Source organism: Phalacrocorax aristotelis, chromosome Z (assembly GCF_949628215.1).
Source record: "Phalacrocorax aristotelis chromosome Z, bGulAri2.1, whole genome shotgun sequence".
Classification (NCBI taxonomy): Eukaryota; Metazoa; Chordata; class Aves; order Suliformes; family Phalacrocoracidae; genus Phalacrocorax; species Phalacrocorax aristotelis.
This window is the reverse complement of record NC_134311.1, coordinates 3,555,179-3,573,660: the sequence shown is the minus strand read 5'-3', so window position 1 is coordinate 3,573,660 and position 18,482 is coordinate 3,555,179. Positions and strand designations below refer to the sequence as shown.

The 18,482-nt window shown below is 38.8% G+C and overlaps 1 protein-coding gene across 1 annotated transcript in view; it reads left to right on the top strand.

Annotated features, from left to right (window-relative positions):
- Positions 1-18,482, top strand: part of ADGRV1 (adhesion G protein-coupled receptor V1) — a 275,402-nt gene that overhangs the window by 234,928 nt on the left and 21,992 nt on the right. The window contains exon 88 of the mRNA XM_075079982.1: positions 1,501-1,622. Within this exon, the coding sequence (XP_074936083.1) occupies positions 1,501-1,622 (122 nt within the window). The remainder of the gene's footprint in view (positions 1-1,500; positions 1,623-18,482) is intronic.

The window sequence follows — 18,482 nt, the reverse complement described above, 5'->3', positions numbered from 1 at the left end:
TTATTTTCCAGTAAAAACAGCTTTTTTTTTTCCCCCTGCAGAAATAGCAATGCCTTATTAGCTGTTGCAAAGAACTAAGTTTATTTTAATACTTCGGTTTTATTACCTCTAGTCTTAGGCTACCACTACCTCAGCATAATGGTAATTTTCATGTGTAACACAGTACGTCATTATAACTTAATAAGGAAATACATATCTTTTTGTTAAACATTATGTCACACTATCAAACAGTGGTTGCAGAACAGCTCAGGTTTGCACCCCAGGTTTTACTGAGCAGTATTAGGCTTTAATAGGGGAAACTTTAGGAACACAATGCCTGCTCTCATTGTGCTTCACTTCAAATCATTCCCTTGTTTATAAAAATATGCATTGCATTTCTGCCAAAGCAACAGTTATAACCCTGAAGCAGCTACTGACGGCCTCGCTGGAAGGTAGTCTTGACTTTGGCTGGTACCTGTGTTCACTTACTATTTTTAGAATATTAAGCAAAATGCCTAAGTGCTCCCAAACTGCTGTTTCTAGAACGATGCCTGTCAAAAGCATGTCCCCACTCTTTGCTGATGCCGCATGAGTAATGCGGAGAGGGGCAATGCCTGGCCGAGCACCTCTGCCCCTGAAACATGCAGACCTGGGCAAACATGGACTTTGAAGTCTGCCGTGAATACGGTCAACACCAGGGGCCAGCGTGGTGTACCCGGCTGTCGGCAACGGGAGCTGGTGGGGGCAAAAGCTAACTTCTGCATTCCTTTTTGCACACTTCGTCCGTGCAGACCTCTTCCTGCTGGCATTGCTTAAATCCTCTGTGCTGTAAATGCAGTAGGGAATATAAAATGCAGCTCTGTGTGTGTGCTTAAGGACAGATTCTGCACATATTTTTGAAGATGAATGAAGTTAACCGGTGCAAAGCCTGTCTTTGGGGGGCTCCTCAACTCAGTGGAGCTTGTCACTTAAGGTTTTATAGGGTCAGATGCCTTCTCACGTTCAGCTTGCAGTGAAAGTAACTAATCAGAGAATAAGTCATTTGTACAATTTCTACATAATTCTGTACGTTGCCAGAGCCATAGCAGCTTTTTGTACTGATAATGTTTGGCTTTTTCCTTTTCCCTTTCCTCTCAATTCTTGAAAATCCATTTCCTCCCAAAATTTACAGAGCTTGCCAAGAGCTCTCCCATGCCTCCCCCAAGGTCAGCATGCTTTCTGACTCCACGTGCACTCTTCCCACCTGGAAAGCACCCCTGCCTGGTTTGCTGTGCTGGGCTGAGCCCCCCTGGCCCCTCCATCCCCCAGTCCCCCAGCCCTTCTGCTGTTCTGCTGGCCCCAGGGAGGATCCCAAAGGCCCTGGGACCCCCCTTGGCTGGGGCAAGAGAAGGGCTGCCCATCACTGTAGGGTGAGCTCCAAGGTTGGCCAGAGCCAACGAAACCAGGTCCTGCGTCAGTCATGCTTTAAAAACAGTTTTTCCCAGGGCGCACCGTCTGAAATGCTGTGTTTGTGGTTTTCAGAGATCCCCTTGGTCTTGTACCTCTTTGCCCTGATTTCCGTCACCTGGCTGTGGGGAGGGCTGCACATGGCTTACCGGCACCTCTGGATGTTAGTCTTCTTCATCATCTTCAACAGCCTGCAGGTAAGAGCTGGCGCCTTCTCCTTCTCCTCTTGCTGAGCTGGGGGTCGTCTCCACCGCTCACATTCCAGCTTCACCCCCTGAGCAGCGTCCACAAACACTTTGTGACACGGTGGAAGTGTTTATTATGCTTTCTGTTTATTTCTGAAATGAACATACAGGCTGCACATTAAAGCAAGGGGTGTGTTGTTTTGAAACAATAGTGGTATAATTGCATGGATTTAATTTCATAGCTAATACACTGGGAAAGAAAATTGCTTGCTTCTGCAGGTAACATATTACTGAGGTAATTATAGCAGTAAAACTGAAATATCTGCAGCCTCTGCAGAAACACTGAGTATTTCAATTTTCTGTATCTGTTAACTATAATTAAAAAAAAACACAAAGATTTTTAAATTTTATAACCATAATTTTGAAAATTTTTTTCATTATTAGAGGTTAGCCTTGAGGCTTAGCTTTTATCATGTAATATACGTATTGGTAAAGCAAAGATCTTTTCACTGAAAAAAATCAAATATAGACCTGATTTTGATTATTAGTTATAAAAAAACGCAAATTTGTAGAATTTCACATGTGCAAGTGCTTCCACTGGACTCAGTACTGCATTTCTCTGAATTCAGTGCTATAGATCACACTGTGGAATTGTTTACAGAATAGAGGATGGTATATCATGGATGGGAAAATGGCTCTGATATCTGAAAACAATGAAATGATGAGGAATTAGAAATATATATATGCAAATCTATGGCATGCTAGTTCCTCTGCCATTTTTGTAACAGAAATATCCGTATTAGCATGTATGATTTACCTATATTTATATTTACCTATATTAAAAATCTTTATGCCTCGTGAAATAAAAGTTAATTTAAAAGGTATGTTTTCAGAAAAGAAGATTCATTTTAGATTTTAGTTCAAAAGATGGGAGTTTCCTTAAGCAGAAATGTAAACATTTTCAAAATGTACATTTCAGACATAAATTTTTTTTAATTGGGGAAAAAAAAGTAGCTTTTTCTTCTTGCAATGCTTTTAATTATTCAGTATATATTGTCATTTAACTCTTCTGCATATATTGGCTCGAATTAGTTATGAAGTTATTTTCTGTGAAGTTAGGTGAGTAGAATCGCTCTAGTAATTGTCCACAAACAAATAAAAACGCTTTTTAGGAAGGCAGCTGAGCTTTTCTTGCAGTCAGACTGCCACAGCTCTGCAGGGCTGTCGTACCGGAGCACATTCTCTCCCTTCCCTCTCCCCCTGCAAACTCTCAGTGCTCAGGCCAACCCGCGTGGGGGTTCAGCGCTGCAGCTGAAACTACTGCAGCTTTATGGTGAGACTTAAAGCATGAAAATGCAGTGACGTGTGTGTATGTACATGTGGTTATACGTATAGGTTTTATATATCCTTCCTTACTGCTCACTACAAAGAATTATTACTATGCTCGGATCTCTGTTTGTGTTACATACATCTATCTTAGATACAAATTTTTGAAAACATTAATTAATTGTAATTGAGATTTTATGGCAGAGGTAAAACAGTGCCAGAGCACTGTAATGTGTGTGGAGATTTGCTTCAAAATAACATTAGTTTCTTGCCAGTGCATATTTAGAGAAGAGGGATATGATTGCTTTGTGAAAATTACCATTCTTGGCCTGAGTGTTGGCCCTTCCGTGTAATTGCCAGAGGAGACTTTATGTTAGTCTGCTTTATATAACTTGAAATTTAGTTTTAGTCAAGTAAAGTTCAAAGCCATAGAATTATCATTATTTTTATTAACGTTGCCAGTTTCAATCAAAATACCAATTCATGCAATAGGGTCAAGAAATAAAGCAGGATGTTGAAAGCCAGTCATATAAAATATGAGACCCACAAGGTCTGCGAGGGATTTATTGCACTAGTGGTCCGGTATGGCAGCAGGTGGTATGGAAAACACAGATATAAAAGCATGCCTAGAATAGTGTTAAAGTCACAGCTGCTGTTAGAGATGCACCACTGAATGACTCCAAAGTTAGGATTTTGTTTGGATCCAGCTAAAAGTGAGATGATACCAGAAATATTTGCTTTTCTCCATCTATGTGAAGTTTTTCAGTTGGTGAAATTTCATGCTTTTTATGGTTTGTTCCCATTCATGCGCTCTAAAATTTTTGAACTTTAGGAAGAATTTTTTTTTTTAATTTCTTTTATTGGCTATTTGATTGTTGACCCGTCTCTTATGAGCATTGCTTGTCCGTACGAAAGGTATGTGCTAATAAGACCTGCATATGTACTGCAGAACTCTTGTGTATTTCTGCTGGAACTTCTTGATGGGTTTTACAATTTCAGAAATATTTCTACCATAATTCCATGCCCCCAGCATAATACATATTTCTGTATATATTGTTCTGGTGCTCAAGGCCTGACGTGAAATAACTTTCACTTTCGAGAGCTGTACTCGTCTGCCGGCTGTATCCTGCAGCAGCACGGGGTCATGCGCAAGGGTCAAATAACCTCTCTTGGCAGATGCATTTCTGATCTTTCAGCGACGTGCCCCCGGTTGTATCTCCACCCTCAGTTAGTCAGCTGGGAAATATATGTACAGAAACGCTGTTGGAAATCCTTCAGAGGAATTTGGAAATGAAAAATTAAGAAACCAAATACTACAAGTTTCACCCTCTCCGGGCTCGCTCACTTTGTGCTGTTGTCACTGCTGTGCAACCCCGTGGTGATGCCCGCACCGCCCTTCAGCCTGTAACTCTTCCTTTAACTCTCTACCAACATGAGCAACTGCTTCACCAATGGATATCATCTCTTTTGTATTAACACCAGTCAGTTTGGCTTCTCGCCCTAATGATAGATCATAATTGGGGAATAATTGTAGATGTCAACTGGCCTGCAGGAGATACTGCAGGATCTCCACAACAGGCAAATTTCCATCTTCCACATCAGAAGGAGAAATCTGTTGGTTTTGCTATTCTTAGCAGCTAGAGAATCTGTAAAATCTCAAATATAAAATAAATATTCCTTTACTGAAAGGAGATGCAAAGATTTCACATGTATATTCTTGTCCTAGTTAATATTTTAAATTAAAACATGCATGCAGGTCTGTAGCTCCAACTCAACCAGTAGTAAATAAAAACTTTTCCTTCCAGCTCTGAAAAGCTTAAGAATGTCACACTTCACATTTTAAAAATATTTTTTATCCTTTGCTGGAATTTTCAGACATAAAATGCCTGAAATAGGACAGTATCCACTACCTCTTATTACTAGATATTGGAAATTACTTTTTATAATTAATATATACTATGTACTATATATTTTTTATATTATACAACATATATGTTATATATAATTTCTATACTATAGAATATGTAGTAATATAAGTAAAGTATAAAGTTACCAAATATTTAAAAGGAAAAGATGATACCTTTTTAGTGTTGGGTACACTCAGAACAATAACAAAAAATAAAACAAGTTTAAAAAACATTTCCTGGAGCACTCCCACATTTTAAGTAACTACCCCACATATATTGCTCTCCTGTTTTAAAGTTACCATTTCTCTAATGAGGAAACAGAAAATCTGAAGTACGATTCAGGTGACCAGACATGCAGCGTGAAGTCAGAAACAGGGAAGGAACAAGGTGAAGAGTTTGTAAATTTCCTTAATCTATGCTTTTTATCACATAACCAGAAACACCAAATTACCTTAATTAGAGAAAATGTCACTATGCAAGCTGTTTGTGTAGACAAAAATAATGTATTACAAATACTGAGTATTGAATGAATGCAGGTTTTGCTGTAAGCAGGTACAGCTTTATAAAGCTTTGTAGACCTCAGTCCACATAACGAGGGGCTGGTCCTGGGGTGCACGTGCCCCCCACTGCAGGATCCTTCTGGCCTCCGGGCCCTGCAGAGCCCGGTTCATCCACGACATGGAGCGCTGTCTCCAATGTCCTTTGAAGCTTTAATCTCAGCCCAGCTGTTTGGGAATGGGAGAGGAAGATGGGACTTAACGGTGGATAACACATTTTCATAATGATTTCGAGAGGAACTAGCTGTCTTTTAGTGCATGCTGTTGGCATCTCATTCCCTTGTGTTACGTCTTTATCAGCTCTCAGAATTGATAATGATTGTTAGAACGAGGCCATTTTTCAGCAACAAAAGGCAGTTTTACCATGTATTGGTGGGCATTTCTGTTATACAATGTGCTCTGTTTCAGCTGGAAAGCAATTTGGTGTTCGTTAAGAGCTTTTCCCTAAAACAGGAAAGAGAACATGATATAGTTTATGAGAAGCAGAGACCTGCTTCCCTGCTGCTCAGGAGCTACAGACCGTGCAACGAAAGAGAACATGCGCCATTAAAATGCGTTGGATATCCAAATGGATTCAGCTCAGGAGATTGGAAGGACACTGCGTGTTACCCAGTTTAGGTGTTTAGCCTTATGACATACATTTCCTAGGAAATGCACTTAATAGAAAAATTATCTAATGAGGACAAATTGTTTCCAAGCACTTCCTGCGGGAAACAGTTCCCATCAGAGAGGAGTTTATAGTACGGGCTATTCTGGTGCATGGAGGGGAAAGCAACCGTGTCCCTGTAACTTCAGGAATAAACATGTAAAGCGCCATATGGGGGAACAATAGCTGATTTACAAAATAAAAAATAAATTTAGAAAAGTATGAAAGGAAAAGGGTAGGAAGCATGTTTGGGATATCTGATGTTTTGAGCTCCTTGGCAGTATGCTCCTGATTATCCTACCCAGGCAGCATCTGTGTTGCAGAAATGTACTCTATGCTTTCATGTGAAAGGCCTCAGTTCCTCCTCTTTTCACTTGCAAAACTGAGAGGAACGTTTACCTCTTTTCTTTACATAAAATTGCCTTCATGGATTTATTCACAAGATATTTGCTGGGGTCAGGAGTGAAAGAGTAAGCTGCCGCCTTATGTGCTTCTCTCAAAAGGTTAGGGTTTCACAAGCTGTTTTGCATATGCCATGCTCGTCTCAGTGATCGCCGTGTTTCTCATGCAGCTAGGGGGGTGTCTCTGGTTTGTATAGCTAACGTCATCAGCAGCATATTTGCTGTTTGGTGGATCCAAAGTTCAGGGTGGTGGGTGGATCTCTTTCCGGAGGGCTTGGGATGAGGCTTCAGACCTGTTCTCAGGCTCTTCCCCAAAGACAGCTTTCTCAGTATGATCTTGATTAATCTTTGGCTATATTTCCAGCAAACTGCACTGCACACCCCAACCCTCTATCTCATGTTTTGGGGAGTATCTACACTGCAAACTACAAGGTCCTGAGCTATCCCTGTTGTGGTTTCCTGTGTGAAGCCCCACCATGCCCTAGCCCCATCAATAAATTAATTAACATTCTAGGTAAGTAATTCTGAATCAAAATCTTGCTGTTATGAAATACTGAAATATTACCTGTCAAGAGTATCAAGACTCCATTTTCAGCAATCTTAAATCAGGAGGAAAATAAATCAAAACTGGGAGGTATGCCATTTTTATCCACAGTGTTCAAAAAGATCTTGTGTGGTTGTTTTGGCTGATGCAGACACGGGTAAAATGTCTTTGCCCGCTCTGTGTTTGAGCAGCCCAGAATGACTCATGCGTGCATAATGACCGGCAGCGTTACCCATAAAATACATTTTCCCAAGAAACACAGGGAAAATATGGCAGTAAAAGTTGACTGCTGGTCTTCCAAACCGGGCAAAGTGGCTGACTTGCCTAACAGAACAATTTTTAAAAGTCAACTTTTTCGTAGTGGATTACAGTAAGAGAAGATTCTGAAATTCAGGTACAAATGTTTGAAAAGCCCACGGTCCCTTTAAAAAGAAATATGGACATACAGAAAATGAGTGAACAGGTGCACGCCCAAACCTGGCATTGGCTGGAATAGATGTGATTCACCAAAATTCATTAATTAAAATAGTAGAGGCAGACCAGAATGGGAGGGAGGGCTAGCTCTGGCAGCAAAGGAGATAAAATATCAGAGAAAACTACTAGATATGGTGGCACCCCCCACCCCCTACCATTTTAATGAGGAATACCCTGTTTATGGAATAACAGAAAATGAATGTAGCAAGAGAAATCAATATGCCACAGTTTTAGAAGCAAAAAAAGGTAAAAAATTACAGCATATTGAGTATGCAAGAAGAGAACAAAGATGTACAGTTTTGTAAGTACATTGTATTAGTGTAGTAAAGAAAATAAACAGAAGTACATGGTTTATAAAGCTCATGCCAGCACCAGTTGCAAGTGAAAGATATGTTTTTTCCTGGAATGTACTGTTTAACTGAGGGACATAGTCAAGGAACACTGAGAAGGCTGCCGCTATAAGCAGGTTCACTTCCTGTTCCTTATGGCATCTTCCTAAAGCATCTCCTCCTGGTGAGTCAGAGATGGACTAGATGATCCTGTACAGGAGTTCTGTTGATCTAAGCCACAGAAACCCAAACAGAATCAGGTGCTAGACAGACATGAGATGCGAGTAAATATGGTAGGCTGCAAAAGGCTGCCTAAAGATTTTGTAAAAAATGATTCTACACTGCAAATAAGCCAAACAAAAGACAATGTGGTCATCACAGTATTGCCAGGATAAAGTGAACTATAAGCAGAGTATCAGGAAAACACATAAGCTTGTTCATGTAGAAATAGTACAAGCAATACCAAACCCTCTTCTGTCAGCTGAGTGCATAAACCAAACAAAATTAAACACAGCTCAAAGAATTCATACACTACCCCAGAAGCAAAATAAAATACACATCCAAAGCAGGCATTGCATTCTGACATCTGTGCAATAGTGCAGGTGCCTACGCTGTTTCTGGGGGCTTGGATTCTCTTCCAGACATACTAAACCTGGAAGGAAAGAAAATAGTATACTCAGGACAGTTCACTTGCTTAATAAGTCAGCAAGAAAAGAGTAGAAAAAGAATTTATTTTTGCTAAAGTAAAAAACCCTAAAAGTTTGTTCAGTATATACCTTTATTTAAAAAAAAAAAAAGTAAAAGAACTAATATAAAGCAAATAAAGATCATCCCTTGGCACTTTTTTGACATCAGCAGCTAAACTTTTGGGATATAATCCTGATTTTGCAATAGCCTTGGTATGCATTATACCAGCTGTACAAACTTATGAAGGCATCCAAGTGACTTGATTATTCAGTGAATCAAGACAATGCAGTATTCAATTTTATATCCCTTTCTTTATGTATATTACTTCCTTCTTAAAGAATAATTCTCTGTGTTCCTAGTTACAACACTAAACATACTCCGATACATGATTACTGTCATGACTTAGGAAATTATGGTGAAATATCCCCTTCACCTATTCAAGTTCTTATGTAATGGACCCAAAGTCAGTCTGTAGCTGAAGACAAAACAAAGAAAAAAATATGCAGTGTCAGGTAAACAAAGGAGGCATTGTTAGGCTGGAACTAAATATCTCCCAAGTATACAGGAGAAACTGACATCAGAAGAGAGTAGCTTGTGTCTAGAGCTGTGTTTATGATGATGAATGTGTACAGAAAATGCATAATAAAATTGCAAGAAGTAAGAGTGAAAGAATGTACTCAAGTGGCCTTTGATTTCCTGGATTTTCAATCTATTGTCAATCAAAAACATTTAGAGTATTTCAAGCAGTTGTCCATTTACACTAGAAGAAAAGGAATAAAAGGTATTTTTTAAAACAAATGCAATAAGTAAATAACATTGAGGTCTTCCAGCATTTATGAAGCTACTTCAGCAGTTCTTGAGGATCTTACATTAAAAATATATTTCAGGAAAAGCTTCTAAACACTTCAGTAATTTTTTTGAGGTAGAAGATGACGATGCAGTTCTAACCATTCCCCTAGGAAGGCATCAGTAATAGCAAGAATTTTGTAGTACTCAACAAGAAGTAAGAAATGTAACTATAGCATGTATTGCTACAGTCAGTGGAAGTATATCCTCTGAAAAGGACTTGGAGTCATCTTCCAACTCTGTCAGTGAGATCTGACATTTCTTATTGTGGAGAATAAAATAGCAACCATCTTGATTTGGTGTCTGTAACAAATCACCCACCTTTTCATTTTGCATTGCTGCCAATCTCTTTCTATCACCATAAATAGCATTTTTTCAATAACTCAGCTAAAATAAGTATCTCAGTATAATCATAATGTAGAATCAATCTTTATTTTGCCTTTAAATCCAGACTTCTAAATTCTGTGCTATAATTTTAAGATCATTAATTGATGGTCATAGAATTGTGAGCCTGTTTTTGAAAAAATCACAGTGAGTGAGGATAAGAGTGATGGCAAGGAAAAGAATAACATTACTCTCAAATTTTAGAAAGGCAGAGGATAACTTCAGGAAATTTGCAGCTGGGGAGGTGGAACTCCTCTTGGAAATAAGGCAAAGTACATACCAAGCTGCATTAGGAGGAATTTGGCCAACTGATTGAGTTACCATACTTGTCTACTCAGAGCTTGTGAAGCCACACTTGGAATACTCCATCCAGTTTTGGAGTCTCCAGTTCACGAGGTGTGTGGAGAAAGGGAAGCCTACCATGGTGGTCAGAGGCCTGGAGCACATGTCCACTGAAGAGTGGTCGAGGGAGCTGGGCTGAATTAGTCGGGTGAGGAAGACATCACTGGAAAATATAATAGCAGCATACAAATATTTGAAAAGTAACTAAAAAGATGATTAAGTCATGCTCTTCCCCTCTGCTGTCTTGATAGTGCCAGGTCATAACAACAAGGGCACATGGCCACAAAACTGTGGTGTAGGAGGTTTTGAGTTTGGACATTAGGAAAAACAATGCATGAGGAGGAAGTACAGAACTGGAACCATTGTCCAGAGGGGTTTGGGATCTCCACTGCTGTATGGTTTTAAGACTTAGCTAGACAAAGACATACTGACCTGATCAATGGACTGACCCTCTGAGAAGGCTGAATGACCTTCAAAGGTCCCATCCAGCCAGTTTTCCTGTAATTCTGTGATTTGACACGTGGGAAACTCTGCTCCCCCATCATTGATCGCCCATTCATTGTGATCGATAGATAACAACACTGGCCATATGGCCCTGATGTCATGAGAGTTTAGAAAAGCATCGAATATCACAGAATGGATGATAAAACCCAAAGACCTGGAAATGATATAGACAGGAAAGTTTAGGTAAAATATTAGCCATCTTTAGGAATGGCTTTGGAGCAGTGGATTCAGCTTCTCATGTTTCAGAACTGCAGAGTGGTCTGTGTGCATATGTTCCTTCTGAACATCATTGGGATATGAAGGCTGATCTGAAGGTTCCTGTGAAATAAATGCATGTAAAGTTTTAATAACCATTCCCTTTTCCTCCACCCACACATTTCCTGCACATGAACGCTCTATATTGTACAAGCCTGATGTTTCACCAGTATAAGAAGGATGTTTTCTCCTTCTCTTCATGATAAATAGAGATGAGGCCTTGTCTGGGGGCTTGTAAAAGTCATGTTAAAAAAAAAAAATCATTCTCTTGTTTTATATAGAGCTTCAGTGGCATCCAAGCAACTACTGCAGAAAGAGTGAATGGCGTTACTGTTTTTATCTCTTGTAGTTTCATTATTACTCAGCATATTCATGGCATGCAATTTTAGCAGAGACCAGGATAAGCTGAAATTTCATTCTGAAATAACACCAAAATAAAAGGAGTTCCGTAAAGACTGACTTCATTAACTTTTTTCTGAAGTACTATATGCAACTTTTAAGTTCCTCTTTGTGTTTTATTTTGTCCTTGATATATAAGAAAAGACACTGTAAACAGGAGGCACTGTTGGAAATCATTTCGATTTTTGGAATGTCATCCAGCTGGTGAGTGTTGAAGGAATATGAGTTAAAGGACCATCCAGCCTTAATTCTTAGAATGACTTGTTGAAGTGGTAAGAGAAGAGAACAGGAACAGGTATTAAAAATGTGTACAAGACTGGGAAAAACAAAATCCAATCATTTAAGCATATGATCCTTATAGACTAATGCGTGAAGGAACTTCTGTCATGTGAGTAAAAAGGTTATTATATACAGCAACTAATGTCAGTTAAGTAGGAGTCCCAAACTTTAAAAAAGTATAGTTTTATCACCTAGTGAAATTCTCCTGGATTCTGGGCAAGATAGAGTTAAAATAATCTTGAAAACATCAGTGAGACCAGTCCTTGGCACCTTTTTCTTACAGTGCTTTAAAAAAAAAGTTTCTTGTATTAATCTACACGCAGATAAACTGTAAATGCTTATTTTCCAGTGGGGGCAAAGCAGATCTCAAATTGCAGTTGATAATGGTTTCACCAGCCTAGGAAATAATGAATTAGAAGTTGTCCAAACTAGAACAAAGTTAGCCTAAAAGAACTGTTCAATGGATTCTTTTTAGAAGTGCTTTCTTCTAAAGAAGTGTTGTGAGACCCAGCAGGTCATATTAGGACTAAAGGGGAGGTAGTTTGCCAAAACAAACATTACTTTTTGAGCCAGTGACATGATATAAATATATATAGTTTGCTTTTTACTCAAAAGCATTTTGGAACAGAATAAGCAAAAACTCCTTGAAATAAATCTGAGAGACCTCTAGACATCAACAAAATATTTTTGTGCCACAACATAGGTTCAGCTGTATCTTACTTACATGCTAAATATATTTTGATTTTGTCAGCTAGAAGCCTGTTAGTTAGTTCTACAATTAGAGATCAGTTACTTAAAATTAAGATAAAATCTATCTTGGATGTAGTGAAGGTAGTCATACTAGTCCAAGCCATTGTCTGCTAATCCAGACAAAGGAAATGCAGCAAATCTGTTCAACTCTTAGGGAAGTATTTGATACAGTGCCACAGCAAAATTGGAGGAGCAAGAGTAAAAGGAAGAATACAGTAAAAATATAAAATGGGGGAAAAAACCACCCCGTAATATTGCATCTTGATACTAATCTTCACTTTCATTTTCATTATGACCGTGGCAGAAAAAATGCTAATAAAGCTTTTTTTTTATTACAACAATTTAGGAATTCTTGGTGATTCAGAGAACTGATATATCCTACACAATTAAATGGATGTTTTTTAGTCTGTGGAATGACTTAACAGTAATTAGATGAGATCTGAGAACACCAAGTGCAGCGTTACGCACTAAGTGAAGGAGCTTCTGCTCTAAGTTGATAAGTTACATGTAACTGAGCAGTACAAACTGCGGTGGGTTTATGGCTTTATCTCAGCAAAAATGCAAATCACCAGTATGATACAGGCTTGAAAGAAGCAAATGTGATGCTAATTTTGTACCCAACAGCAATATGAGTGCCATTGTAAAAGGTGCTGGTGACATGTTATTTGGGATCCTGTGGACAATTCTGAGCCCATTGGTCTAAGAGAATTCGGTACATGGTAGGAGTAGGAAAAAAGGTATTAGTGGTGATCAAGGATTTGAAAATCTTATTTCAGAAGCCTCAGAGTATTTCACGTCAGCCATCATCTGTTGTCTGTGTGCATGCTGGCCTTGATTCTGCAGCTCTATAATCACAATAGTGTCATGTTGCACACAAAATAATGTATACTGTCTCTCAGCAAGCATTTTTTAAAGACTTTGGTCCTTTTTCAAAGTTGACCCTCACTCAGGACAACTTTCTGTGTTACAACGCCTTGGTTCTATGCAGGAGGCAAGGTGGCGTGAGGGCAGAAAGAAGGCATTGAGTGTCACTTTCAAAGTTAACTTCACTTTGACTCCATCAGCTCTGCCAGCTGCGATGCGTATGGGCAAACAGTTAAACAACTATCTTGCTCAGAAACACTAAGTGTGGCTATGACCTCATACTACTAAATTCTTTGAGATTTTCAATATTCCTCTCTATTAACAAAAGGACCATGAACTTAAGGAACATGTTAATTGTACTGGCATACATTCATTCCATGGTCAGTTTGTTAGCAAGTTTTCAAGTGTAATGTTGCCAATGTTTTCTTTTCATACTGAATTTTTGTGCTGGATTTTTTTTCTCCAAAGGGGAACATGTCAGCAGTTAAATCTGAGATCTGAATATAACCACTTAGTAGCAACTCTCTCAGGAAGCTTTCTAATGCATTGAGGACTGCAAATCATTTGTGTCTGGAAAGAGTTGAGCAACTGTGAAGCTGGAGCTAACCACAGTTGGATGAAAATTGCTAAATTATGTTTTCTTTATTTTGAGCAAAATGTCAAGTGTTGCTCTTTTGCCTTTGCCTTGACAAAGGTCAATTGGATTAAAAAAAGCACCAAATCAACTTGTACTGTCAGCTGATTATTTGTTTAAATCTTTAGATGTGTTGTTTTGCTGTTACAACAGAGTCATGGAAACTTTTAGTGAGAAAGATGTATTAGATCCTTCATTGCAAAACTGGGAACCACATTGATATTTCTTCTTTGTTCTTTGTATGTCTTCTTAAAGGAGGGTGAGTAGAAGACTTAGTTTTGAGAATGGTACCATCTTATTTTCTCTGTGTGTGTGTAAATAAAACACATGATCTACCGGAGACTCCCTAAGTCGTGATTGTGCTTCAAAAAAAACATGTGACAGAGAAGCTGGCTGAAAATCATAACACTTATTCTAAAATATGCTCAGGTAACCTGCATACTCAGTAGAGGATTTTGTAAGTTCAGTATTTCTTATGCCCCAGCACACTCTAGGATTAATCTTTTGAGTTCCAGGAAAGAGAAAATTGGCATTTTAATAGGCAGAGTGATTCCTTTCCAAGTGGCGTGGAGCCAGCAGCTCTTGCAGGACCTTTTTCTCCTTCCTGACTCCTGAAAGGTGGCAGGAAAACAGTGATTCCTACCACGAACACTGCTGCTTTCCTGCAGAGCTTTGTTATTTTCACACTAGCTTTTGTGTAACCGCCTACTATTAGCTGAATAGGCCAACCTATGTGACAGATTTTTTTCTTCATAAAAGGAGTATTTGCTTATAGGTCTATTTTCAGTTCTGTAATTTCATTTTCATCAGTGAACACAAAAAGGTTAGTCACACTCCCCACCTCTAGGCACCTAAATTAGTACCTGGGTTTCCAAAGGCTTTCTCATGTGGTCAGTAAAGAGAGAAATGTGATTCCAGAGGATGCTTCACCAGACGTGTATGAAGTTCCTGCTTGCTCATTGTTTTCTGTTAGTGCAACATTTCAGTATTTAGGATCTTTATACTGTAAATTTCTTAAATAGAAATGTCTTTATGTTCTAAAAAAACCCCAGCAAACCCCAAGAGATAAAAAAGTGAAAATAATTAATAGTCATCTTAGGAACTGGCTACTCTCAGGTTGCCCTTTAATGATTAAGAGTGCTTTGTCCTTTCCTTATTACAGCATTTTTTTGCTGATGAACATCTGCTAAAGTCTTAAGAAATAAGCTCATTTAGGACCACCTGCTTTAGCTGGGTACCTATATACTTGCTCCTTAGTAAATGCTAGTGCCTAGCAATTATTTAGACTGAGAAACTGTGATTATGTATTAACTGTAGTGCTCTGGGATTCATGAACGGGCCAGACTTCCCTTGTGTTGAACACTGCAAAAAACAGAGAACAAAAAGAAGTCCTGTGCCCTAACGTGTCTGTAAGCTCCGATGTGAGACAAGAAAAGGACACGCAGGGTGCGCAGTACAAGCAGGCAATTAGACAAGAGCTTTTGTAGCAAAAGACCTAAGAGGCGGTCATCAAGGTGAGCAGGTTGGGTATTTAACTGTTTGTCCATAAAAACTGTAGCTGGCAGTGCTGCATGCTGAGAGGATGAGAGACAGTGGGAATAAGTTGAAATAAACCTCAAGTACGCTGGATTCCTTTCAGCTGAGTCAGGGAGGAGTAAAGACTGTTTCTGTGCTCTAAACCTACCCTAAGGACCATGGCTGTGGAGGGTTTTGCAACCAGCAGCAAAGTTTCTCCCCTTCTTCCTGTGGCCGGAATCCAGTCCTGTCCTTGAAACTCTACCGAGGGTTAGTCCCAAAGACAACCCTGTCCTTACACACCAGCTTGTCTGTCCCCTTCTGCATAGGTTTTAAAAAAATAATATCTAGACAGTGCATACATTGGGAACAGAAAGTCTGCTAGCACCCATTCCAACATTTCTTTGTCTATGTCAGAACTTTTTCCATTTTTCCCTAAGAAATAGGTAATCTCTGAAGGAAAAAACAAATCATTTGTACCCACATTTCCACAGGGGCTTTGCTTTGCAAATAAGCACAGTGTAGATGTCCTTCACATAGGCTACAGTAGTATAGGATGTGTTGAGGGCATGGAGTCATGATAAGATTCGTGGGCCACCTGAACTTTTTCTTAAGAATCTGTGTAGAAATAGTCTAAAAAGGAATTTATCCAAGATCTAGCTGTGTGTGCTGAATTTTGTTTGAAGTTGTTATCCCAAACCCTTGAAAGACAATGTAACTGCCCTACACACATGAAAAGCAACTGAGAAAGTGTCTTTAGGGTAACCCGTACAAAACTTTAGAAATATTTAAAGTAACAAAAATTTTTATAGTTTTGCCTCTAAGAAAATATATTTGTAGAAAAACACAGATCTTATCTGGAGTATTTGGACAAACTTATAGGGAGACCTGAGAAATGTGGTATTTTCACTAACATAATACAAACTTTAAGTTCATATATTGTAAGGCAATTTCAAAGCACTCGCAAGTAATCATTTTTTGCTTGTGAAAATTATCACAATAAGATACATTGATATAATATATGAAAAACTGAGACAAAATGACTTTCTAATGGCTGTCTTTTTTTTACAGTTCATCTGGCCTGTAAGTAGTTAAGTCTGCTCTGCAGCAGCATGATTTTGCAGCCTGTCAATCTTCGGAGTAGCTTTCTGAGATGGATATTATCTGTGTTTTATAGATGGCTGGAATGAAAGCCATGGGAAGATAAATGGCTTGTATAGGGCTAGCACACTTGCTAATATAGGAAGCAAATTTAATGGTTCCTGCATTTCAGGTTTGTGCGCAGTTTATTAAACCGCATTACTACTAATCTCTTCGTCTGTATTGCCGCAAGTACTTTATTTTTTTTGAATGGATTGTGTTTTCTAAATGGAAGCCAAATATAGTGCTACTAGTTCATTAAATTTCTGTAACAGTAGAGAGTAGAAGGAGCTGTGGGATGAATGATTTTCAGGATAATCTAAATAAAGACCCTCTTCTTCCTGGAAACATCTCTTTTTGGATTGCTTCAGATTGCCACCCTGCTTTCCACTGGCAAAGAGCATTAGCACAAACTGTTAAGTGACTTTGCTAACATGGCTTGGCTTAGTTTGTAAGAATGATTTGTAATAGCTAAAATGCCAAGCATGGACTGGAAGAAAGTAATGCCGTACTTAGCACTAAGTGACGTCTATCTAACTTGCCTGGAAATGTATCCTTGCATAGTACCAATACAAGCTATACAAGAATAGAAATAAATCCCAGGATCATAGTTGGAGTTTTCTGCCGAGAATATGATTTCTGTGTGTGACTTGAGTAGAGTTAGCCATCTAGTGCATTAAAAGATTATTTTTATTAGCTTTGTTCATGTACAAACCTAAGTTATACAGTATACTGCAGCTTTTCAAAACGTTTTTGAGTAGGAGTTAAATGCTTCAGTCTTTTTTTTTTTTTTTTTAATAAAAAATGAGAATCAGTCATAATGTCAATATCCAAAGACTTTGTGTAGAAGATGGAAGTCTTGCAGTTTGGGATTTAGGTGTGTTTTGTAGGATGCTTCATCCTATCCCACTGAGTAATCTCATCGCTAGCACTGCTGAGCCAGAGGATCAGAAGTTAATGTCTTTCCTTTACTGCTATCTTCATTGCTATCACAATGCCCGGTAAGGCCACAGCAAAAACGATCCCAGAAAGAAGCAGCGCGTAAGGTTGCTGTATCCTCTCCTCTTCATATCATGTCCTATGGGATCCTTTTGTTAGCAAACTGCGTAAGATCTCAATTTTAACGACCTAGTAAGAACATAGAAAAACAGTCTTTTCATTGAAAGCGAAACCTTCGTTTTAGCACATTCCACAAATACTGAAAAAGGTGCAAGGATATTCCTTTGGGGTTTTGTACAAAAAAAAGAAGTCAGTGCGTCCTTAAAGCAAAATTGCCGGGTTTTTGGACTGCCATTTTAAATACATCCGCTATGTGATATGACACAGGTAACCTTTAACTGCCATAAAGCACATCTTCCTTGGAACCAAGAGTAACGTAACAGTGTCAACGGAGATGCAGAGCCAGGGAGTGCAGTGATGGCGGGGAAAGCTCCCAAGTCTGGCCTCAGCACTGGTTACTCTACCACGCTGCCGTGGACCTGGCCCTTGCATATCCCTGCTCAGACGGTGACTCCAGGTACCCTCTACCTCAGTGGCCTTTGGATTGATCGTTCGGTTGGATCATGTTTTGTTTTGTGTTAACTTTTGTTTTGTATTAAAATTTCACTTTCAAATGTGTGATTACCGTTTACTAAATAACAGGCGCTTTGGTAAGTGCTTTGTTGCACAAAGTCTGTTAATGTCCGACAGGTTGGACTATAATTATCCATAACTATCACAATAGCTGTGCCACGAATGCTGCACTTAGTAACAGTTGCAAAACATCACAGTTATGCCTATACCTTATATTAATGATTTAACAACCTTTTAGAAACTATGCATAAATAGAATCTTGGAACAGATTCTGCCAGTTATCTCAGAATTAATAGCAATTAATGATTATACCTGCTAAGAGTTCATTTGCCAAGCGTTAAAATGCCGTGCATGGGTGACATTCTTGTGCAGGCCAATGTATTATTGACCACTTTATGGTTTTTTGACTAGCAGCTTGTCTTCCTTTTATGCCTATACTGGATTTTATTATAGCATTTTCTTTGCATACTGAAGGTCCAGTGGTGTATGTGTGATACTCATATGTAAGATCAAATCA